Source organism: Columba livia, chromosome 23 (genome assembly GCF_036013475.1).
Source record: "Columba livia isolate bColLiv1 breed racing homer chromosome 23, bColLiv1.pat.W.v2, whole genome shotgun sequence".
Taxonomy (NCBI): Eukaryota; Metazoa; Chordata; class Aves; order Columbiformes; family Columbidae; genus Columba; species Columba livia.
In genome coordinates this window covers 4216447-4239816 of record NC_088624.1, presented here as the reverse complement: position 1 = coordinate 4239816, position 23370 = coordinate 4216447, and the positions used below count along the sequence as shown (strand labels likewise).

Below are 23370 nucleotides of genomic sequence, written 5' to 3'. Positions count from 1 at the left end.
GCCCGATCCCGCCCCCTGATCCCCCCGAACCCCCCGACCCGGCCGATCCCGCCCCCTGATCCCCCCGACCCCCCCGACCCGGCCGATCCCGCCCCCTGATCCCCCCGACCCCCCCGGCCGGGCCCGATCCCGCCCCCTGATCCCCCCGACCCCCCTGACCCGGCCCGATCCCGCCCCCTGATCCCCCCGACCCCCCCGACCCGGCCCGATCCCGCCCCCTGATCCCCCCGACCCCCCCCGACCCGGCCGATCCCGCCCCCTGATCCCCCCGACCGGGCCCGATCCCGCCCCCTGATCCCCCTGGCCCCCCCGACCCGGCCCGATCCCGCCCCCTGATCCCCCCAACCCCCCCGGCCGGGCCCGATCCCTCCTCCCGATCCCAGCCCCCCCAGCAGGCCCAGCTGCTCCAGAACGGGGCCGTGGGGCAGCCCCTTTGCAGGCCCCCCCGGGGGAGCTGGGGTGGGGAACTGTGTCCACCCGGCCCGTGTTGTCTGCATGGGAGCTGGGCTGGGGTCCCATGGGATGAGCATGGGGTCCCATGGGTTGGAGGTGGGATCCCATGGGATGAATGTGGGGTCCCATGGGATGAGCATGGGGTCCCATGAGTTGGAGGTGGGGTCCCATGGGATGAACGTGGGGTCTCATGAGTTGGAGGTGGGGTCCCATGGGATTTACATGGGGTCCCATGGGATGGAGGTGGAATTCCATAGGTTGGAGGGGGGGTCCCATGGGATGAACGTGGGGTCCCATGGGCTGGAGGGGGGGTCCCATGGGATGAACGTGGGGTCCCATGGGCTGGAGGGGGGGTCCCATGGGATGAATGTGGGGTCCCATGGGATGGAGGTGGAGTCCCATGGGATGGAAGTGGGGTCCCATAGGCTGGAGGTGGGGGCCCATGGGATGAGCATGGGGTCCCATGGGTTGGAAGTAGGGGGGGTCCCATGGGCTGGAGGTGGGCTCCCATGGGATGAATATGGGGTCCCATGGGGTGAGCATCAGGTCCAATGGGCTGGAGGTGGGGTCCCATGGGATGAATGTGAGGTCTCATGGTCACCTGTGCCATGTTCTCCAGGAGGACACCAGGGTGGGGTCCCATTCCCACCCCACTGCCATCCATCTGCTGTTCTCCAGGAGGGATGGAGGGATACTGGGATGAACGTGGGGTCCCAGGCCCACCCATCCCATGTCCATCCATGTTCTCTGGATGGGGTGCTGTGATGGACGTGGAGTACTGTGTCCATCCATGCCGTGTTCTCCACGAGGACACCAAGATGGAGATGGGGTCCCATTCCCACCTGACTCCCATCCATCTGCTGTTCTCCAGGAGGGTTGTTGGGATGAACATGGGGAGCCATGTCCACCCATCCCATGTTCTCCAGGAGGTACATCAGAATGGAGGATGTGCCTGTGCCCACCCACCTCACTTCCATCCTTCCCCTGTTCTCCAGGAGGGATGTTGGGGTGGAGATGAAGTCCCAGGCTCACCCAACCCATGTTAATCTATGCCACGTTCTCTGGATGGGGTGCTGCGATGGACTTGGAGTACTGTGTTCATCTATGCCATGTTCTTCAGGAGGACATCAGGATGGAGAGTGGTCCCATTCCCACCCCACTCCATCCTTCCTTAGCTCTTCAGGAGGATGCTGGGATGGAGATGGGGTACCATGCCCACCCATCCCATGTTCATCCACCCCAGGTTCTCCAGGAGGGATGTTGGGATGGAGAGGTGGCCTCACACCCTCCACTCCTGCTCCCTTCATGTGTGACCCCGCAGAGCCGCAGGGTCCCACATCGCTTGGGCAGGGTGCTGGCATGGGGTTGGGTCCCACATCACCAGGCCAGGCTGGTGGGATGGAGATAGGATCCTCCATCTGCCTTGGGAAACCCAGCCCTCACCAGGGACATCCCTAATTGCCCGAGGGGCACATCCTGCCTGCTGGCAGCTCCGTCTCCTTTAAGAGCGGCGCAGCGAGGAGCCCAATTTAGCCGGTGCAGCCGCCTGTCCCCTCTGGCGTCCGGCCAGGACTCGGTGACATTCTGCTCCAGCACACGTAGCCGGAGGGGGACAACAGAGCTGGGGGGCCGGGAATGCCCGGTGGGACCCACTCTGCCCACAGCGCCCATGGGTGCTGGTCCCCGTGGCCTTGTGTCCCTGCTGGCTTTGTCCTCGTGGAGGTTAAAGCAGCCGCCTGCAAGTTGGGGACAGCCAGCAATGTCCCCACTGAGGCCCTGGGACCTGTCACACCATTAAGGGCTGATAGAAATGATCCGTGGGGACACCTGACGTCACCGTGAGCTGTCCTTTGTTCCCTCCCTGCTCCCTGTCATGTTCCTCTGCCACCCCGTATGTGGGGACATGGGACTAGAGGGGACAGTGACGAGGGGAGGACCTCATTGCCTTGAGGGAATTGTCACCCAGGTGGTGGGATGGGTCCCCATGGGCCAAAGTGGGGAGACCCCTGGGGACAGAGGATGGGACAGCCCTGGGGACAGGGGAGCCAAGGGCCATGGGGACAGGGCTGCCCATGGGACAGGGTCCCCAGGGGACAGGAGACCCCATGGATAGGGAGACAGGAGAGCTTGTGGCCAGAGGGGACGGGACAGCCAGGGGACAGGAGTGACCGTGGCCTGGGGGACAGGAGAGCTGAGACAGCCAGTGCTGGGGACACCCTGTGACCCGTCCTTGTCCCACTGAGACCAGTTCCTTCCTTCAGCATCCCCTTCCCTGCACTGGTTTCACCCCCAGTGCCGACCCAACCACGGTCACTCCTCCTGGGGACGCCCCTGTCCCTGTCCCCACCGGCACCACCCCGTGACCCCTCGGACACTGATGTGACGAGTTGTGGGTGCTCCGGGGCCAGGGGCACTTTAATTGACTTCTGCCGCTTTGGGCAGCTGTGAAAACAGAGCGGGGCTCATTAGAGGACATCAAAGGACCCCCAGCACGTCCCTGCCACCAGCGTTTGCTCCCTCTTCACTTGGCTTAAAAGAGAGAGAGGAAGGTGGGAATCACCAGCTTGGGAGGGTGGGGGCTCGGCTGTGTATGGAGAGGACATCCCTGTCCCCTGTCCCCTGTCCTCTGTCCCTGTCCTCTGTCCCCATCTCCTATACCTGGGGTCAGCTGGACCTGGGGGGATGGCCAGGCCAACTTACTTGGCCACAAGGTGACCCGTCCCTGGGGTCAGTTGCATTTGGGGTGATGCACCCCTGGGGTGACCTGTCCCCACGGTTAATTGGACCTGGGGTGACCTGTCCCCAGGGTGACCGTCCCCTGGGGTAACTCACACCCAAGGTGACCTGTCCCCAGGGTTAGTTGGATCCAGGGTGACACATCCCCAGTGACACCCACTCTTGTGGTGACCTGTCCCCAGGGCTACCCTGACCTGGGGGGACAGACCAGGGGACAGAGCGGGGACACACGGACTGTTCCTTGCAAATGCCCTCCAGCTCCTTCCCCACTCAGGCCACAAACAACTTTGAGAGCCAAAACCCTCCAAAAACCTCCAAAACTCCTCAAAAAAGGCCTCTGAAAGGCGCTGCCAGGGCAGGATCCGCCCCAACTCTTCCAATTCCAGCTCAGACCCCCCCGGATATCGCAGGAGCCAGTGGGGAGAGACATGGACACAGCCCCCCAGGTGGGTCCCCCAAAGCCCAGCCTCTGTAATCCCAGCTCTGTTTTCCAAAGCCGGGACACCGAAGGCTTTAAAATAAATTAAGAATAAAATCATCTCCCAACTCCTGCATTCCTGGGTGGAGAGTTTACATTCCCCCGTTCCCCGGCCGCTTTGCCTCCAGAAAACAAAGTGGCCTAGGGTGCGATTTGCTGTTTTGGGGACCCCCCCAGATGGACACCGATGGGGCAGCACCCCCAGAGCAAGGCAAAGCACCCCCAGAGCTGGATCCGGGGCCCAAAAGGGTGAACCCCCCCATGCGATGGCACCTTTGGGGATAAGGGAGTACAAGGGGGGGTCCCCCCATCCCATCGGCCAAAGCTCGTGCTGCCAATGTCACCCCCAGTGTTCCCCGCTGGGAGGGCGACAAAGACATCGCAGCGATAAAATCAACCCCATTTTAATCCCTATTTCAAGAGCCACCAAAAATTTGGGGTGCCGGGGGGGTCCCAGCCAGTCCCTCGAACTGCTTCTCCATGGACAGGGGGGGAAATAACACTGGATATGTTTCCCCCCCTGTTCTCTCCCCCTTTCCAAGTCATCGCTGGAAAATTAAACCGGATCCAAAGAGTTTTTCCTTTCCAAAATGTGCTGGAGAGGCGCAGCCTTAACCCCTTCGGTGCCCGCTCTGCCCTTCAACGGAGAAAGGGGGTTTTTCGGGGGGTTTTGGGACCATCCCGGGGCTTTGCTGGGGAACAAGGAACCGCTCGATTCCCCCCGCAAGCCCAGAGGATCCCCAAATCCCCCCAAATAACGGAGCCGAGAAGCTCCGCGACGTCGCGAGGCCGGTTTGGGGGCGGCCGTGGGGTCCGGCCGGGTCTCCCTCTCCATTTTGGGAGGAGTATTTTGATTTGGTTTTAATTTCAATGATTAAACCCATCCTCACCGAGCCCAAACTCCCCACATCGCATCACCCAGACCCCCAAAACCCGAACCGGAGCCGGGACCCGCTTCTCTCCGCAGATTCGGGATCGGGGGCCCACGCGCAGCCAAAAAAACCTAATCCTATAGAAAATGCGAGCTATTTCCTCCGGGGGGGGCCCAGGAGGGGCCCCTCTCACTCCAAACCACAAACCCCTTATTTTTAGGGGGTTAAATAGATATTCCCCCCCCGCGACACGCTGTGTTCCAGTTGGAGGGAGATTCCGGCTCATCCCCACGGTGCCATGAAGTGGGGGGACCCATGGGGAACCCCCACCCATTTAATTCTTTGAAGGGGCTAAAAAAAAGCCCCGGGGAGTAAATTAGCGTTTTGTTTTATTCGGTTGGGATCGGAACGGACTGTTTAAAAAGTTAATTCGGGAGGAAAAGTCAGCGGCAAAACGGGGCGGGGGGCACAAGCAGAGACCCCCCCGGGGTGGGGACGGCCCTGTCACAGCATCTTTTGGGAGCGAGTGAAGCGGGGGGAGTGAAAAAAGCCACTTTCTTGGGGAGTTTATAAAAAGAGAAGGAGAAAAATGGCATTTTTAGTGGGTTATTCGCTTTGCTCCCCCTTGTCCCGGGGGGGCGGCTGCGGCACATGGGGGGGACCCGAGCGGGGAACCTCACGCACTCTCGGCAGCTCCTTTTTCCCCCTCTTTTTTCTTTATGTTTTTCTCTTCCCCTCCTCCTTTTTCTCTCCATTTTCTCCCTTTTTGTCCTCTCTTTTCCCCGCTCTTTTTTCTCCCTTATTTCTCCTTTTTCTCCCTTATTTCTCCTCTTTTCTCCCTTTTCTCTTTCCCTCCCTTTTCTCCTCTTTCCCCCTTCCCTTTCTCCTCTTCTCCCCTTCCCTTTCTCCTCTTCCCTTTCTCATTCCCCCCCCCACTCTCTTTCCTCATCCCCCCCCCGCCTCTTTTCGCCTTTTAAATACAAATATCTCATTAAATTTACAAATGCTATTTACAGGTTTAATTACAAAAAAAAAAAAAAAAAATCAAAGAGAAAAAGAGACACCCCTTAGGCGTTAATAAATCTAAAAAATAAAAAATATATAATAATAAAATCCCCCCCCCCATCCCCGACATCAAAATGATGAAGGCGGCGGCCGGGCTGGCGGCGGGGGGGTCACACCGTGGTCTCGCCCTGCTTGCTGTTGGTGAGCCGCGTGTAGAACTTCCTCCAGGAGTGCAGGGTTTTCCCCGACCATATCCAAAAGCCGGAGGTGATGCCCACGATGAGAGTCATGAGATACTTGATCATGTAGACGGTGAAGTCGGGGGTCATGCGGGGGGTGAAGTGGAGCGGGCAGGGGATGGCCAAGCTCTTGCAGTTCTGGCTGATCCAGCTGCGCTCCCAGTGCTCGCGGAACGCCTGCTCGTAGAAGTAACAGGCGATGACGATGGTGGCCGGGACGGTGTAGAGGACGCTGAAGACCCCAATACGAACCATCAGCCTCTCCAGCTTCTCCGTTTTGGTCCCGCCGTGTTTCATGATGGTGCGGATGCGGAAGAGGGAGACGAAGCCGGCCAGGAGGAAGGAGGTGCCGATGAAGAGGTAGACGAAGAGCGGGGCCAACACGAAGCCCCGCAGGGGATCAATGTTGTTGAGGCCCACGAAGCAGACGCCGCTCAGCAGGTCCCCGTCGATCTGCCCCATGGCCAGGATGGTGATGGTCTTGACGGCCGGCACGGCCCAGGCGGCCAAATGGAAATACTGGGAGTTGGCCTCGATGGCCTCATGGCCCCACTTCATGCCGGCGGCCAAGAACCAGGTGAGGGACAGGATGACCCACCAGATGGAACTGGCCATGCTGAAGAAGTAGAGCATCATGAAGAGGATGGTGCAACCTTCCTTCTTGGTACCCTGGACCACCGTGCGGTAGCCGTCCTCCTGGAAGCGCTCGTTGCAGACCACCCTCTCCTCCAGCACGAAACCGGCGATGTAGGCCACCGACACCATGGTGTAGCACCCGGAGAGGAAGATGATGGGTCGCTCAGGGTAGCGGAACCGCTGCATGTCCACCAGGTAGGTGGTGACGGTGAAGAAGGTGGAGGCGCAGCATAGGACGGACCAGATGAGGATCCAGATGCGGGCGAAACGGATCTCGTCCTCGTTGAAGAACATGTGGCCGTCGGGCCGGGCGGGCTCGCAGGGCGCCGCGCAGTCCTTCTCGCCCAAGAACTTGTAGTTGAGGTAGCTGGGCACCTTCAGCGCCCGCGGGCAGTGGAAGGGGTGGTCGAGGGTGGCGTACCGAGGGGCTCCCGGGGTGCCCTGGCCGGCCAGCGGCGTGGCACTGGTGAGCAACGCCGGCGAGCTGCCGTCCTCCGAATGGTTCTGCCCCACGCAGATCTGCTCGGCGCCGTGCCGGGGGAAGTTCTCGCAGCGTAATCGCTCGGGCCATTGGAAACCGAATTTATTCATGAGGGCTTCGCAGCCCTGGCGCGCCCGCTCGCAGATGGAGCGGCAGGGCGGGATGGCCTGCTCCAGCACCGTGCACACCGGCGCGTACATGGAGCACAGGAAGAACTTGAGCTCCAGCGAGCACTGGACCTTCACCAGGGGGTAGAACTGGTGCACCTCCAGCCCCGCGTCCTCCTGGTTGGTGTGGCCCAGCAGGTTGGGCATGATGGTCTGGTTGTAGGCGATGTCGGTGCAGAGCGGGATGGAGATGGGCTGGCAGAAGCCATGGTCGGGGATGGAGATGCCCTTCTCGCCGTGCAGCTGGCTCCGTCCCGGCGCCACGCTCAGCCACACCAGCAGCCAGGCCAGGGCGGGCAGCACGCCGCGGGGGGCCATGGCGCCCCGATTTACCGTGCCCGGTGCCCGGCCAGCCGGCCGGTGCTCCTGTCCAGATCTGCCGTGCCCGGTGCTGGTTCCCAATGTCCAATCTGCCGTTCCGATGGCTCTCGCTGCACGAACAGACTCAGGTCCTGCCGGGACTGCTCCCGGTGCCCGGAGTTTGTGTGGCCGGTGCCTGGCTCGACGGCTCCCGGTGTCCCCGTGTACCGTGCACGGCGGGATGGCTCCCGGTCCCCGGTCGCGGTGCTCGGCCCCGGCGCTGCTCCCGCTGCCTGGACTTGGCGGTCCCGCTGCTCCCGCTGTCCCGACCCGGCGCTCCGCGCTGCAGCCCCCGGAGCCCCGGCCGGGCGGTGGCGCTAGCGGGGTGCGCGGGGGGGGGGGGAGGAACCGGGGGGGTACCGGGGGGAGGGGGTACCTGGGGGTGCCGGGGGAGCGCAGCGGCCGCACCGGACGCTCCCGCCGCCTTTGTGCGGGGCAGCGCCGCGTCCCCGCCGGGCGGAGCGGCCCCCCCGAGCCCCGCCCCCGCCGGGCCCCGCCCTCCCCGCCCCGCCAATCACATTCAAACGGCGAAGCCGCCACACCCCCCGCCGCCCCCGGCCACGCCCCCCCCGCACTCCCCCCAGTCTCCGCAGCTCCCGGGGGTCACCGGCCCCCCCCGCCCCGCCGCAAACTTTTTGTGCGTTGAGAAAACTCCCCCCGCGGCGTGGGGTCGGGACGGGGCCACGGGGAAAAGTCCCCCCTGTGTCCCCTGACCCCCGTGTCCCCTGTTCCCTCCACGTGTCCCCTGTTCCCCTCACGTGTCCCCTGCCCCCCCGTGTCACTTGCACCCCCCCGTGTCCCCTGCCCCCCGCCATGTCTCCTACCTCTCCGTGTTCCCTGTTCCCCCCCCGTGTTCCCTGCACCCCCCCGTGTCCCCTGTTTCCCCCGCGAGTCTCCTGCCCCCCCGTGTCCCCTGTTTTCCCCCCATCTCTCCTGCCCCCCCCGCCCATGTCTCCTGCCTCCCCGTGTCTTCCACAGCCCCCGGTTTCCCCTGCACTCCCCTGGCGTCCCCTGCACCCCCCCTGTGTCCTCTGACCCCCGGTGTGTGTCCCCTGCTCCGTCCTCCCCCCTCCCCCAGCCTGGATCCCCAACATGCTGCAGTGGGTCCCTGCTGTCCCCAGGTCCCCTTTAGGGTGCACTGAGGTAGGATGACCCCCCTGGTGACCCCTGGCACCCACGTGTGTCCTGGCCGCCCGCCCTGGGGACAGCACTGCCTTGGCCTCAGCACCCCTTGGTCCCCCAGTGTCACCCAGGTGGTCCCACCACCCCATGGGGTGCCCATGGCCACCCTGGGGTGCTGCTGGAGCCACAAGGCCACTGCATAGTTGGGGGTGTCCCCGATGTCCCCAAATCAGACAGGGTGGCAGGGGACAACCCACATCCTGCCCCCACAATGCCCCACACCTCTGTCCCCAAAACCGGGGCAGCAGGAGAGAGTTGGGGGGCTGGGACACACTGGGTGGAATTGGGACACACTGGTGGGGGAACTGGGAAACATGGGGAGATCCGGGACCTGCTGGGGGGATCTGGGACACACTGGGGGGGACTGGGACGCACTGAGAGGGACCGAGATGTGCTGAGGGGGGACCAGAACACATCAGGAACATCTGGGACATGCTGGGGGGGGATCAGAACACAGCAGGGACATCTGGGACATGCTGGGGGGGGATCAGAACACAGCAGGGACATCGGGGACATGCTGTGTGAGACCAGAACAAACTGGGGGATCCAGGACATGCTGGGGAGCACTGGGACACACTGGGGGGACCAGGACAAACTGGGGGCTCCAGGACATGCCAGGGGAGACCGGGACACACTGGAGACCCTTGTCAGGGAAAGGAACCGCGGGCAGGCACCCCAAATGTTGGCGGTGGATTGGGGGGGGCTGCCCTCTCAAAGCAGCACCCCAAGGGGCACCGGGGGGGGCTCGGCAGGCAGTCCCACTCCTTTCTGGGGGGCGAGGGGCTCTGTGCCGGCTGCCCCCTTCCCCTCCGCCGTCCTCCCTCCCTTTCTCTCCCTTTCCTGTAACTTAAGCTTTTGTTGTGAGCAGGAGAAACCCGGGCTGCCGTGAAAAGAGGGCCCCACCGCCTTTCAGAGCGTAATTGAAACCATTGCGCGGCTCCTGGCCGAGGGGGAAGGGCAGGGGGGGCTCCAGAAATCAAAGCCCGGGTTGGGGGGGAGTTATGGGACACACGATGCGCACCCGCTCCCGGCCCCCCCGGCAGCTTTCCCGGACGTGCCGGTTGTCACCGCGGCGCTTGGCGGGATGCTGGGGGCTCCCCGCTCTTGCGAAAGGGTCCGGGATGGAAAATGGGGGTCCCTGTGATCCCAGACAAGGCTGCAATGGTTGTCCCAGGGGGTGAAGGAGGTGGGATGGGCACCAGCGTCCGGGTGCCCACCCAGGGGTGCTGTGTTTGGGGCCGGCGCTGAGCCCACGCCGCCATGCGCCGCGGAGGGCAGCTCGGCATGGCCGGCGCTTGGCGGGCGCCCAGCGGGTCCCCGGCCAGAGGCGGCTGGTGAGGGGCCTGGCGGGGCTGCGGGGGCCGAGCCGAGGACGGATCGTGGCCCCCGGCTGCGGCCCAGCCTGGTCCCAGCTCCCCCATCGCAGGTGTGACGTGGGGTGGCCCCTCCAGCCGTGGCTCCTCTCAGCTTTGGGGGTGCCGGATGTGGCCCGTGTGACCCCCCCATGTTGCCCATGGCAGTGGGGGGACAGAGCCCAGCCCCACCAGCCGAGGATGGGGACAGAAGGGGGTGCGGGGGTGTCTGCACAGCCACGTGGATCTTGGCTTCCTAAAAGCTTTGGATTTTGGCCTCTTTCCAGTATGTAACTTGCAGAGGGGGTGGCAGGGGCTGTCCCCGTGCTCCATGTCCCCCTGGGCGCTGTGGGGTGCTGGTGGGTCAGGACAGGGGCTCCCTGGGACCTCTGGGCACTGGGGACACACGGGGATGTGGTCCCACCCGGAGTGGGTGCTGGGCCCTCCTGGGAAGGGGGAAAGTGGAGCAGAACCACCAGCCAGCCCCGGGAGGGACCCCCAGGTGTCAGGGGCACCCCAGGGAGGCAGCCGGTGGGGTCTGGGCAGCTCAGGGGTGTCCCCTTGCAGGGACATGCAGGGTGGCCAGGGAACCCCTTTGTCCCCGTCACCAGGCTCCCATCCCAGTCCCCAGGCGCTGCCAGGAACGTGCGGGGTGGGAGAGGATCCTGCCCCCTCCCTAAAGCTTCCATGTGGGGGTCTGGGGTTGGTGTTCTGGCCAGAGCGGACCCTGTGAGGACAGGGACCCATGCTGGCACCCAGCAGGAAGAGGTGGGTGCTGCCAGCACACCAGGCTGGGCGGCGCTGGGAATATGGGACCAAGCCCAGCTCCCCACAGGGCTCCCCCTCGCAGCCCCCCAGGCGTCCCAATCCCCCCAGCGCTCCTCTCTCACTTCATCCCAGCACAGCACTGGGGGCTGCTGGTGGGCACCTGGTGCTGCCCGTCCCCTGCCCTGGCACCCTGAGGTCCTGCCTGCCAGGGCTGGCCCATGGGTGCCACCACCCCTGGAGATGTCCATGCTGGAACAGGTCCCCATGAAGCCCCTTTCCCCAGGACTCCTCCAGCGCCACGGGGTGCCAGGGTGCTTGTGGGGTCCTCCCTGCACCCCAGAGGGCCAGGGATGTGGGACACAACCAGAAAGGCCCGAAGTCCTGGCTTTGGACCCCCCAGTACCCTGAGCCCAGTCATGGGGAAGCTCCGGCCCCTCTCTGAGCCCCAGCGCCCACCCGTGGGTTCCCGCCCATGGGTGCTACTGGGGCTGGCACAGCTGCTCACACCAGCTGCCACTCTTGAGCTGGTGGTCAGGGCACTGGGAGGGCAATATATTTTTTGGGGGGGCTCTGGTATCCCCAGCTCCCACCACCCCCATCTCCTGGGGACTGGCACAGAGAAGGGTGAAGCAGAAATTAGGGGACGGAGTGGCTACACCAGGCAATGCCAGCCAGGACGGGGACCCCCGGGGGTCCCCCAGGAGCTCAGAGGAAGGGCCCCCCCGGCCCATGCCCTCGGCTTTGTTTCACACTTAAGAGCCTCTAATTAAAACCAGTCACAAAAGCCCTAGCTGGCGGCAGGCTCAGGGTGCCAGCGGAGGACCCGGGTCTGTCACCAAGGGAACAGAGAGGGATGCGGGGCCCCCGGCATGGGCACCGCAGGGCCCCCCGCACCCCTGTGCATGAGCAGGCACGCGTGTGCACACACCTATGTGTGCACACACCTATGTGTGCACAAACACAGCACCCGCAGGAGGGGCGAGCTGGGGATGTGGGGCTGGGGGGTTGGGGTGGCAGCATTGGGGGATGCTTGTGTAATGGGTCTGCTGGCACGAGCGTGTGTGTGGTTGTGCTTGCACGCCTGTGCCCAGCTTTGTTGCACACATGCTATCCCATGGGTTGGGGCGGAGCAGGAACCAGGGACTGCTGTTCTCAGGTCTCTGGTTTGTACTGGTCTAAACTGGTCTAATGGTCTCTGTGGAGCAGGAGTGGCCTGTGAGCAGCACTGGCCAGGTGGGCTGGGGGGTGAGCCGAGCCCTGGGGTACCTGTGGGGTGATCTGTGGGGTGAGCTGAGCCCTGGGGTACCTGTGGGGTGATCTGTGGGGTGATCTGTGGGGTGAGCTGAGGCCTGGGGTACTCATGGGGTGACATGGGGTGAGCTGAACCTTGGGGTACCCATGGGTGAGCTGAGCCCTGGGGCACCTGTGGGGTGATCCATGAGGTGAGCTGCGCCTTGGGGTACCCATGGGGTGACCTGAGCCCTGGGGTACCCGTGGGGTGAGCTGTGGGGTGATCCAAGCCCTGGGGTACCCATGGGGTGATCAGTGGGGTGAGCTGAGCCCTGGGGTACCCGTGGGGTGATCAGTGGGGTGAGCTGAGCCCTGGGGTACCCGTGGGGTGATCAGTGGGGTGAGCTGAGCCCTGGGGTACCCGTGGGGCGGGTTGCAGGTGCCCCAGCCCCAGGGGCAGCCCTTGGTGCCGGCCTGGCAGCGGTGGGTGCCCAGGAGGTGCCGGTAGACACCAGTCACGGTGCTTTAGACAAACCCTGGCACCTGCAGGGTCCCCAGGACGGGACCAGAGGGCTGCTGGGTGACCCCAAGAGCAGCTGTGAAGAACCGGGGGACACAAACCCCCACCCAGATGAGGGTCTGACTGCCCAGACACCCCCAGGGGTGGTGAAACCCCAATGTGCTGGTGTCTCCCAGACCTCCATCCAGTGCCAGTGGGGGACAAAACCCACACCGAGGGGGCTGGCAGGACGCCGGCCCGTGGGGGCCGCTGGCTTAAGCACACCTTGACCTTGCTGGCAGGGGAGGGATCCCGCCAGCTTGTCCGACACATCTCCCGCCAGCGCCCGGTATTGAGAGCGCGGCGAGCTCGCGCGCGGAGGAGCCGGCATGAAAAGGCAGCTTAGGCATCTCCTGCTGCGAGAGATGGATTAGGGGCTTCGGGGAGGGCCGGGGGGGACAGCCAGAGCCCGGCCGCCGCGGCGTGCCGGGGCCAGGCGCTGTGCCGGCGGCCGCTGGGCCACAGCGGGTACGGCCGGGCACGGTGCCGCAACCACGAGCTCGCTGTGTCCCCGCGGGAGAAGGGGACAGTGGCCAGGCCTGGCAGGGTGCTGGGGGCTCCCCGAAACGCAGTGCGAGGAGGGAGAGGGACTGTCCCAGTCAGGAGGGGACACAGGGGACAGGGGGCTGCGGCGCCCAGGGCTGGCAGCCCCACGCCGCCACACGGCCCCGGCCCCCCCGGCAGGTCCCCAAGGCATCCACCGCCCTGCCCCTCAGCTGTCGCTGTCAGGAGGACATGGTATTTTTAGAGCGGTCCTGGGACCGGCAGGTCCAGCGGTGACAATTTTTGCCCATGGCAGTGGGCAGTGCGGGGGTGGCGGGAGGATTTGTGACCCCGCCAGCCCCCCGGGAGTTTCCCTTTTTTGCTCTGATTTGGGGTCGGAAATGTCCCACTTATCCTCAGGAAGGGAAGCCCCGGCATGGGCAGTGGGTCCCCATGGGGTGGGGGGATAGGCCATCTCAGCTCGGTCCTCGGTCTGTGTTCCCACGATGGTGACAGTGATAACCCATGCGGGTGGCCCAGACCCCTGGTTCCCCCCCCAGGACTGTCCCTTGTGTATGGGTGAGAGTTGGTGGCTGTGAGGTGGAGGGCTGGGATGTCCCTCCCTGTCCCAGGAACAGCTGTGCCCCGGCGGATGGCGGGGGGACCCTGCCAGCCCCAGGCATGTGACAGGAGGTGACTGAGCCGCCTGCTATTTATAGCCCTTGTCAGCGCTGGGTGTGGGGACACAGGCGAGCCCATGCCATGGGCACAGGGTGGCCCCCAGGGTCCCCTCAGGGTCCCCCGGGTGCCTGCCTGTCCCCCAGCACCACCCAATTCCCCCCACTAGGGTAGGGGGGTGCAGCAGGGACATGAGGCCCCTTCGTGCCTCCCATGGCTTCTCCAGCTGTCCCCAGCACACTGGGGACACTGAGCCGTCCCTGTGGACACTGAGCCACCCCTGTGCCCAAAAGGAACACAGAGCTGTGCCTAACTGGGACACTGAGCTGTTTCTGTGCCCAAGGGTGGCATTGAACCGTCCCTGTGCCTGACAGTGGCAGGGAGTTGTGTCCAACAAGGCCACTGGGCTGTTCCCATGCCCCATAGGGACACTGAGCTTTGCCCAATGAGGCACAGAGCTGTCCCCATGCCCAATGGGGACACTAAGGCACTCCTGTACCCAAACGGGGCACAAAGCTGTGCCCAACGAGGACACTGAGCTGTCCCTATGACCAGTGGGGACATTGAGCTGTCCCTGTCCTCAGTGGGAACACAGAGCTGTGCCTGATGGGGACACTGAACTGTCTCCATGCCCGATGGGGACACTGAGCCCTGTGCCCAAGGGTGACACCAAACCATCCCTGTGCCTGACAGTGGCAGGAAGTTGTGCCCAACAGGGCTATCAAGCTGTCCCTGTGCCCCACAAGGACACTGAGCTGTCCCCATGCCCAGCCTCTCCAGGCTGGGGGTAGCAGGGGCACAACGTGGGGCAGGTTTGTCCCCCAGCAGGCACAGGTCCCTGCTGGGCACATGTCCTCTTGCTATGGGGAGAAGCCAAGGGGGGGCCGTTCCTCCTGGGCCCCCACCAGCTCCCTCCTCCACAGCAGGCAGGGGCAGCTGGGGGCCGCAGCCCCCGCACAAAGCTGTTTTACATGAGAACAGGGGCCCTGGCGGCAGCGCCAGCCTCCTCCTCCCGGCCTCTGGCCCGCAGAAAGGGGCCTCCTTCCCCCGGCCTGCCCCGCTCGCACGAGTGCTCACGCTCACACCCGTGGGTCTGTGTCACACACGTGGGGACAAGCGTCCCCCAGCCTGGGGACACCGCTCCCCTCAAATACCTTGGGCTGAGAAGCGTGAGTCCCACCGGGGTTGCCCCCCCAAAGTGGACTCAGTGTCTACCCCAGCTCCTGCAGCACTGAGGGAAACTGAGGCAGGGGGTGACGGGCCTTGGGCAGCACCAAGGAGGGCGCCCAGCCCTGGGTGGGGGGCACCCCTTCTCTCTGCCTCGGCACCCCTGGGGGTGCTATATCCCCCTCACCCCAAAGCCCAAGCAGGGCTGGGTGCCCCCCACCCACCGGTAACAATGAGCAAGGGTACCCAGTGGTGGGTGGGGGTCTCCCGGTGTGGGTGGGGGTCCCGCTGCCCACCTGGGTGGAGCAGGAGCTCCCTCTCGTGGGCACAGCCCCGGCACTGAGCAGGGCCCAGGGTGCCCACCCAGGACCCACGGGTGTGGAGCCACAGGACACACGTGTCCCTTCACGCTGCCCACGGGGCTGCACTGTGTATCATGGCTGAGGGGCAGGGGCCTGCCCAGACCCATCTGGGTGACTCGGGAAGACATGGGGTACAGTCCCCCACCTAAAATGCAGCAGTTACTCCTGAAAGAGGAAAAGCTGCTCCACTCGGTGTCCCAGCTTCCCCACCCTGCATGGGGCTGAGCTGTGGGGCAGTGCCTGGGGCACGCGGAGCATGGGGGTGTCAGCAGGGAGAGAACACAACACCCATGCAGGTGGGATTACAGATCTGATGCAGGATGAGACAGGTGACCCCGGTGCAGAGGTGTTGGCGTGGAGCAGAGTAAAGCACAGTCATGAGTGTCAGCAGGACTTTCTTAAGGCAATGAGGAACAAATTTAATCGAATCATAGAATCATTTCAGTTGGAACAGACCCTCAGCATCATCAAGGTCAACCATAACCCAGCTCCAGCACTAACTCATGTCCCTAAGAACCTCGTCTAACCACCTCCACCACTGCCCTGGGCAGCCTGTTCCAATGCCCCACAGCCCTTTGGGGAAGAAATTGTTCCCAGATCCAACCTCAACCTCCCCTGGCGCAACTTGAGGCCGTTTCCTCTGCTCCTGGCGCTTGTTCCTGGGGAGCAGAGCCCGACCCCCCTGGCTCCAAGCTCCTTTCAGGCAGTTCAGAGATCAGAAGGTCTCCCCTCAGCTCCTGTTCTCCAGCTGAACCCCCCAGGTCCCTCAGCCGCTCCATCACACTTGTGCTCCAGCCCCTCACCAGCTTTGTCACCTCCTCTGCTCTCTTTCTAGTCTCTCAATGTCCTTCTTATGATGAGTGGCCCAAAACTGACCGCAGGATTCAAGGTGCGGCCTCACCAGTGCCAAGCATCACAGCACATGAGCACGTTCCTGCCAAGCAAAAGCTCTCAGAGCCACCTCGCGATGCAGAAGTGCTGGGATTAGGGGCATTTCTCAGCGTTATTTCTGCAGGGCTGCTGAGACGGGGCAACAGGATGAGAGCAGTGACCCTCCTGGGAAGTTAGAGGCAGATGCATGAGGCTGCTCCACGCAGCTCTGGCAGCGCAGCCCAGCCTGGCACGCTGCAGTAACAGACCTGCGACAAGCTACACCAGGTAGCACAAAGCACAGCCACTGCTTTGGCCTCCCCAATGTCTGACTTGCAGGGCTAGCTGTCACATTCATCCACAGGTTCTGTAAAGCACATGGTCATAGAATCATAGAATCACAGAGTGTCCTGAGTTGGACGGGACCCACAAGGATCATGGAGTCCAACTCCTGTCCCTGCACATGACACCCCACAGGTCACACCGGGCATTTGAGGATGTTGTCCGGTCTCTTCTTGAACACTGTCAGGTTGGGCTGTGACACCTCCCTGGGGAGCCTGTTCAGTGTCCAGCACCTCTGGGTCAAGAACCTTTTCCTCATGTCCCACTGACCCTCCCTGGCACATCTTCTGCCATTCCCTGGGTCTGTCACTGTCACAGAGAATCACAGAATCACAGAATCGACTGGGTTGGAAAAGACCTCAGAGATCATCGAGTCCAACCCTTGGTCCAACTCTTGTCCGTTTACTAGATCATGGCACTAAGTGCCATGTCCAATCTCAGTTTAAAAACCTCTAGGGATGGCGAGTCCAGCACCTCCCTGGGCAGCCATTCCAATGCCTGACCACTCTCTGCAAAGAATTGCTTTCTAATATCCAGCCTAAATTTCCCCTGGTAGAGTTTAAGCCCATGCCCCCTTGTCCTATTGCTGACTGCCTGGGAGAAGAGCTCAGCCTGCCCCTCCTGCTCCTGCTGAACCTGCAGCCCATGAGCTCTGCCCTCAGTCTGCTCTGCTCCAGCTGAACAAACCCAGGGACTTCAGCCGCTGCTCACACGGCTTCCCCTCCAAACCTTCACCAACTTTGCAGCCTCCTCTGGACACTCCCCAGTAGCTTTATCTCCTTTATCCTGTGTCCCCAGCCCCGCACACAGTGGATGCTCCAGCTGAGGCCCAAGCAGAGCAGACAATCCCCTCCCTGCCCGGCTGGCCGTGCTGTGCTGGGTGCACCAGGACACGGGTCCCTCTTGGCTCCAGGGACACTGGTGGCTCATGTTCAACTGGCCATAGACCAGAGCCCCCAGATCCCTCTGCAGAGCTGCTCTCCAGCATTTTGCCCCCAGTTTGTCTCTACAGCCGGGGTTGGCGTGTCCCATGTTCAAAATCCGGCACTTGCTCTTGTTGAACTTCATGCGGTTGGTGATTGCCCAGTTCTCCAGTTTGTCCAGGTCCCTCTGCAGGGTCTCTCCGCCTTTGAGAGTATCAACAGCTCCTCCCAATTCTGTGTCATCTGCAAACTTACTAAGCAATCCCTCAAGTCCTGAGACTTCTATAAAGACACGGTCTGGTGAACATGCTCCAGACAGGCCCGTTTCCGAATTCCTCTCTCCTCCCCCTGCCTCGACAAGGCGGCAGAGGGCAGCACGCAAGCGGGATCCGGGCAGTGAGGCTTCTGGGGAGAGAAAGAGAAGGAATGAATGGAACAACAGATGGAATCTGGCTGTCCTGCTGTTAGGGACAGCAGAGAGACAGCAACACACGCTGCCCCGCTCAGAGACAGCTGGTAACAGCTGTGGGGGCGGATGGAAAAGCTGGGCCTCAGCTGCCGCGGGCGAGATGGAGACCCCAGGCACCACATGGCGTGCACAGGCCTGAGGGGCCGTTTCTCTGCCAGCACGTACATGGACGTGGCACACAGAGCTGAAGAAAGGCCCCTGCAGCCTGGCTACCAGCGTGGTTCTGCCTGGCCCCGAGCACCGTGCTCCACCTCAGGGTTGGCTCTGAGCACCATGGCCCAGCTCAGACTTTACTCTGGGCTCCTTAGGCCTGTCCCCGGGCACCAGGCGCCATCATCAACGTCAGGGCTGGCCCCAGGCGCCATCTACCAGCACCAGAGCCGGCTCCAGGGCCCGTCCCCATCGCCCGGAGTGCTGGGCTGTCCCCTTGCCCGCTCCTGCTCGGCCCCGCTGAGGACACTCTGGGCACGCCCCCCCATAGCTGCCAGCGCGACCCGCAACGCATGCCAGAGGGCGCCGGCGAGCCGTGCTCCTATTGGCTCGCATCGCCATCACTCAAGAGGCAGGGGCAGCCCCATTGGTTTGGGCTGGGAGGGGCGGAAAGGCTGAAGCGGGACCCCCTGTCACCCGGGGTCGAATCCTCGCCGCCTGAACGACTCTGCGCACGCGCAGCACGGGACACCGGGGTGGGGCACCCGTACCCGGGGTGCGCACGCAGGCGGGGCGTGGCGCATGCGTTGTGCGTGCTCCGTTCCAAACCACCGCGGAGCTCCGCGGGGGGCGGGCGGGAAGGCCTGGTGTGGCGGAGCCTTAACGGTGTGGCTGCCGGTACCTTCCGCCCTCCGCTCTCCCGGCTGTTGAGAGCGCCTCCGCGCCGTGCATGTGACCTGCCCCGCCGCGCATGCGCGGAGCTCCCCCCGGCGCGGCGGGGGCGGTGCTGAGGGGAGGCGGCCGGAGCGCGGGCTGAGCGGGGCCGAGCCGGGCCGGGCCGAGCGAGGCGGCGGCGGCGGCGGCGGCGGCGGCGCAAAATGGCGGACAGGTTCTCCCGCTTCAACGAGGACAGGGACTTCCAGGTAACGGCCGCGCCGCGGGGCCGGGCGGGCCCTCAGTGTATCCCGGGGCGGCCGAGGCGCCCTCGGGCCGGGGCGGGCCGCTCGTCTCCCACCCCCACACACCGGGGCTTTGTGCGCGGGCCCGGCGGCGGTAACGACACAAAGACTAGAGCGGGGGGTTCGGGGCTGTCAAGGTGACCCGGGGAAGGGGGGCCGGAACGGCGGCGGTTCCCCCCGCTGAGGGAGCCCTCGCAAAAGCGGTGGTTTAATTTAATTTAATTTATTTTAATTTTTTTACGGTGTGTGAGGCCGGAGCGGCAGCCCCGTTCACCTGCCCCTCGGCATATGCCAGCGGCCCCCGTTGTGGAAAACGCCTTTTCCTTCTCGTACCCCCCCTTACCCGCAACAAACCATTAGCATTTCGCCGTAATTAGCGCCGCTGTTGCTGCTTTAGAGGGGATTTAAATAAACAATGGGAAAATTAATGTTGACTCATTAAGCCTAAACAATGACATTTTGTTTTCTGACTTCAGCCCCGGAGTCTCGAGGTTTAGAAAGAAATACAAAAGGAGCGAGAATCTGAATAAACGCGGCTCGGGAAGAGCTTTTCATGAGCTTTGTGTGAGCCCCAAGTTGGAATTGTCCTTTTCACCCTAACTCCTGCTTTTCATCTGAAAATCTAGGAGGTTTTTTTATAGTTGCAGAGCTTGCGTAACTCGACTTTATGTAGCGTCAAGGTCCGGTGGTGTTGGGACGTCCAGTAGTAATTCATTTGTGTTGTTCCTTTGGGATGTTTTATGGGATGTATGCTTTGTAAGTCACTATTAAGCTGTGTTAGAAATGCATGAGAGTATACGTATCGGCGTGGTTGTCTGCACTATTTACCTTATTTTATCTGTGGACTGTAGCTTTGGCTTCCTAACGCAGCCCAACACACGGGCTGGTTTGCATCGTTTCCTTAAATGAAGGACCAACTAGTAATTAATAGTGAAATGGTCTGATTGGGTTTTGAAGTTGCTGTTTGAGGAAGCGGAGGGAGCCAGATCTGGGCTTTGAAAAGACGTTTCTAGTGACAGGGAACCTGAGACAAGTCGAGGGCTGCGGGATGTACCCAAGAAACCAGAAAACTCTCAAGTCGCGTGTTGCAGAACTTGTTCCCATGTGCTTTTTGCTTCATTTCCTTGTTGTCCCTTTGCGAGAAAAATAATTGTAGCAGTAAAACCTGTTACTGTGTCATTGCTCTGGTCATGCGGGGAGAATGTGCAGTGATGTCAGGGAGGAAACCGGGCTCCATTACCCGATGCTGAAATCTTAAAAGCTGCTGAGCGTGCTCGGAAACAAGAACCCGGTCACAACGGTCACAACCCTGTTTTCTCTTGACTTAACAAAAGTGCGTTATTTTTAATTGGGACTTTATCTGAGCCTAATATCAGGCTTTCATTTTCTTTTCCATGGACTAGAGTAATAAAGAAGTTAGAGTTTTTTTTTTAGTAAGGTGACTTCTCTCTTTTCTCTCTGCAAATCTGCCGGTGAGAAGACGTTTTATTTTGTGTGCAAACCCTTCCGTTGAGGGAAAAGGAGAATCGGTCCTCTGGGAAAAAGTGTTTGGTTATGACCACGATGAGCTACAAATAACTGATGAGAGGTAGGCAGGGCCCAACAGTTTTTCTGGAGTATGTTGGCTTTTTGAACCTTAGTTTTCCTTCTTCATCAAAATCCTTTTTGGAGATTTTCAACTTTTTTCCTCTTGATTTCTATGGAGGTCACTTGAGACGTAACACGGGTGTGGAATAAAGGACCTGGCTCGCTATGCTGAGTTTGCAGGGCGGTTGTGACCGTTGGTAAAAATCCACGTGGCTTTTGATCATCTGCATAAAATACTGGTCTCAGAAACAATGGCAAAAATAAGACTCTGTTAGCGTGAAGTCCCAAATTTGTATGTAGGCTTCCTTTGTAGGAGTGTTTCTGTCGGTGTTAAAAATGCATTTCTAGCAATTTTAATTCCGAGCTTCGGCAGGTGAAATTTCTGTCGTTTGATTCAGGATGACTACAAACGTGACCCCACGTTACTGCGAGTTTGAGACGCGAGTGGGGACAACAAAAGGGAGACGATGCTCTAAAATTGTGCGTCTTGAAGCTAGGATGGACACGACGAGAGGGAGGGAGGATGTAGAGATCCCTTGGGTTTTGTCCTTGGGTGATCTACTTGTGATCTTCTCGGTGGAGTGGAAGGATACGTTACCCTCGAGAGAGAGAGGAGGAGAAACAAAAGGTCAGGAGGAAAGCGTATGGGTCAAAGGAACCTTTTAGCTGTTTGGAATAAAGGCAAATGCCTTGGGATTAGTGATGTGGCTAATGGAAGAGAGTCTGGATTAGAAAAAATAAATATTTGAGTCGTCTTTATTGTTATCAGCCTTCTTTTGGGAAAGAAACTTGAAAGCTTCTCGGTATGGGAAGATTAGTTTGGCCAGAGGGTGAGTTAAGCAGGGGAGAGATGGGGTCAACAGAGGTGATATTCAGATTTCTGAGCTTCTGATATGCTGGGGAGAAGTGGATTAAAGGTGTGAGAGCTACCCAGAGCTGTTCTTTGCTGCGCCTGACTAAAGGAACCGCGGTGCCATTGGGGAAAGCGGGAATGGAAACGCATGGGAAATTGTTTTGGGAAGGAAAGGACCCGAAGCAGCCAAGAAAAAGAAGGTATGAGTGGTGTGAAGCGCGTGAAAAGGTGATGAGGGGACAAGGATTGTTGAGCAGAGGGAACAAGTGAGGACTGGAGGAATAAGAGGGATGAGAGACCTTCCCGTAACTGCAGCTGAATTGGTGTGAGGGGTATAAAGCTGCTGAGGGGATGGAGGCTCTACACTGGGGTTATAAGCAGCGCTGTGGAAAAGAGCTGCTAGTAGAAGGATAAAAAGGTCAGATATCCCTCAGGATAAAGATCATGGTGTGGAGGGGGAGGAGAAAGATTACGCACTCCAAAACGATTATTCCAAGTCCTCTCTGTGGTGGGGTGGGAGGAACCTCAAAGCTAAGGATGCTTTGAAAGTTGAAATTGCCAAAGGAGCAGCAAATGGCATCGGGGGATGTTGCCACAGAGAGGTGATTAAGCAGCTTTGGGTTGGTTTTTTTATAGGATTGTCTTGCTTCTGCTGTGCTGTGTGGCTTCAGAAGCCGCACAAAGGGCGTAGATCCTCTTTTCTTTCTCTTGTATGTTCCCAAACCTTAGAAAGCTGAAGGGAAAGCCCCTGGTGGTGACTGTATTTTGCAGGTGCTGAACTTGAGGGCAGCTCCAGCGAAAGGCACCGAGTTGTGCTCTGTCCACTAATTCTCGCTCTTTCCCTGGCCAAGGCAGCACAGGGTTTGTTCAGGAGGTTTTAGGCAGTGAAATGAATTACTGAAGGAGCACGGATATTCCTGATCTTTCCTCTTTCTCGGCTCTGAAATTGTCAGTTAAGCCTGCTGGATGGCTAACCCCAAAGAAATCCCAGCCTCTTTCCTTTTCCCATTACAGGAAAGGTTATTTTTGAGTGGGCCGCTGACAAGTTTAGTCCTTTGGGTAAAAGATCGTGCTACGTTATCTGTCACTTGTCTGCCTCTGCCATCTCCTTGACTGACTGCCTTCCCCGCGGCCCAGACAGACTTGTGAACCGCTGGAACTTCAAGTAATTATGAACAGAAGCTGTCAGCTACGCTAACGGAGTATTTTAAAAGCATTGCTGAAAGCTGTGTGAATACACGAGGCTGCTGCAACAAGTGAATGTATTTTTAGTGTTACTTTTGTAATTGCAATAATCTTATTCTTTAGATTAAAGAATTAATGCTGTGGATGTCTCCGTGTCACTGAAATCCAGTGGAGCTCCCAGTTACTCACAGATGTTGCAAACATGTTTTCTTGCTGTATCTTTCTCCTTTCCATTGTTGAAGCAGAAATATTACGAGCCATATGTGTATATGTGTACAATAATTTCCTCTTCCTACGTACATTGCACTTATTTGCATCATTAGCCAGACGGAACACAAACTGTTCTGTCTCTTGTTTTTTTTTAGTTTGTTGTATAGTCTGTGTAGTCAAATAGCACTTCCACCGAGCACAAATGCCTGGTTTGCTAAACTGGGTTGAAACGTGGCCAGTCTGAACCTCAGTTCTTGCTTATGCCAAGAAAATGGGTCGGTTTTTCCCCCCGCAAAAGGATTGAAGAGCTGACTGAGCGCATCGCTGTTATGGCTGCTCTGTGCCCATGGCGTGGGGATTTTATGCTCTTTAATTGGCAGAACGTCAGGGATAAAGTTTGTTCCCAAGCAGCTTAGGCCGTCCGGCTTAGCCGACACCTGGGCCGACAGCGTGGAGTTTTAAAACCCATCCTTTTAATGAGCGCATGTTGTCGGTGGCTTCAATTAACGTCTTAGGTGCTGCCCATGCCAAAGGTGTTTGATTTTTACATCCTTCAGCCGGCCCTGGCTGCTCGTGGGTTATGTGGCAAAGTAAGCTGATGGCTTTTCTCTGTG

The 23370-nt window shown here is 60.4% G+C and overlaps 2 protein-coding genes across 13 annotated transcripts in view; one reads left to right on the top strand and one right to left on the bottom strand.

Annotated features, from left to right (window-relative positions):
• Positions 1 to 5543: 5543 nt before the first annotated feature.
• Positions 5544 to 7811, bottom strand: FZD2 (frizzled class receptor 2). The gene has a single exon (XM_005508255.3). The coding sequence runs from the start codon at positions 7383 to 7385 to the stop codon at positions 5715 to 5717; it is 1671 nt and encodes a 556-aa protein (XP_005508312.2). The 5' UTR covers positions 7386 to 7811; the 3' UTR covers positions 5544 to 5714.
• A 10724-nt stretch (positions 7812 to 18535) lies between these two features.
• The window catches only part of GPATCH8 (G-patch domain containing 8), a 51762-nt gene continuing 46927 nt past the window's right edge, over positions 18536 to 23370 (top strand). For all 12 annotated transcript variants that reach the window (XR_010467791.1, XR_010467793.1, XR_010467795.1 and 9 more), the window contains exon 1: positions 18536 to 18885. Coding sequence is in view for 1 of the 12 variants with exons in the window: in XM_065039805.1 (XP_064895877.1) it covers positions 18841 to 18885 (45 nt within the window). In the remaining 11 variants the exon portion in view is untranslated. The remainder of the gene's footprint in view (positions 18886 to 23370) is intronic.

Excerpts from the sequence above, each read along its gene's own strand:
- FZD2 (XM_005508255.3), bottom strand. The coding sequence starts at position 7,385 with ATGGCCCCCCGCGGCGTGCTGCCCGCCCTGGCCTGGCTGCTGGTGTGG.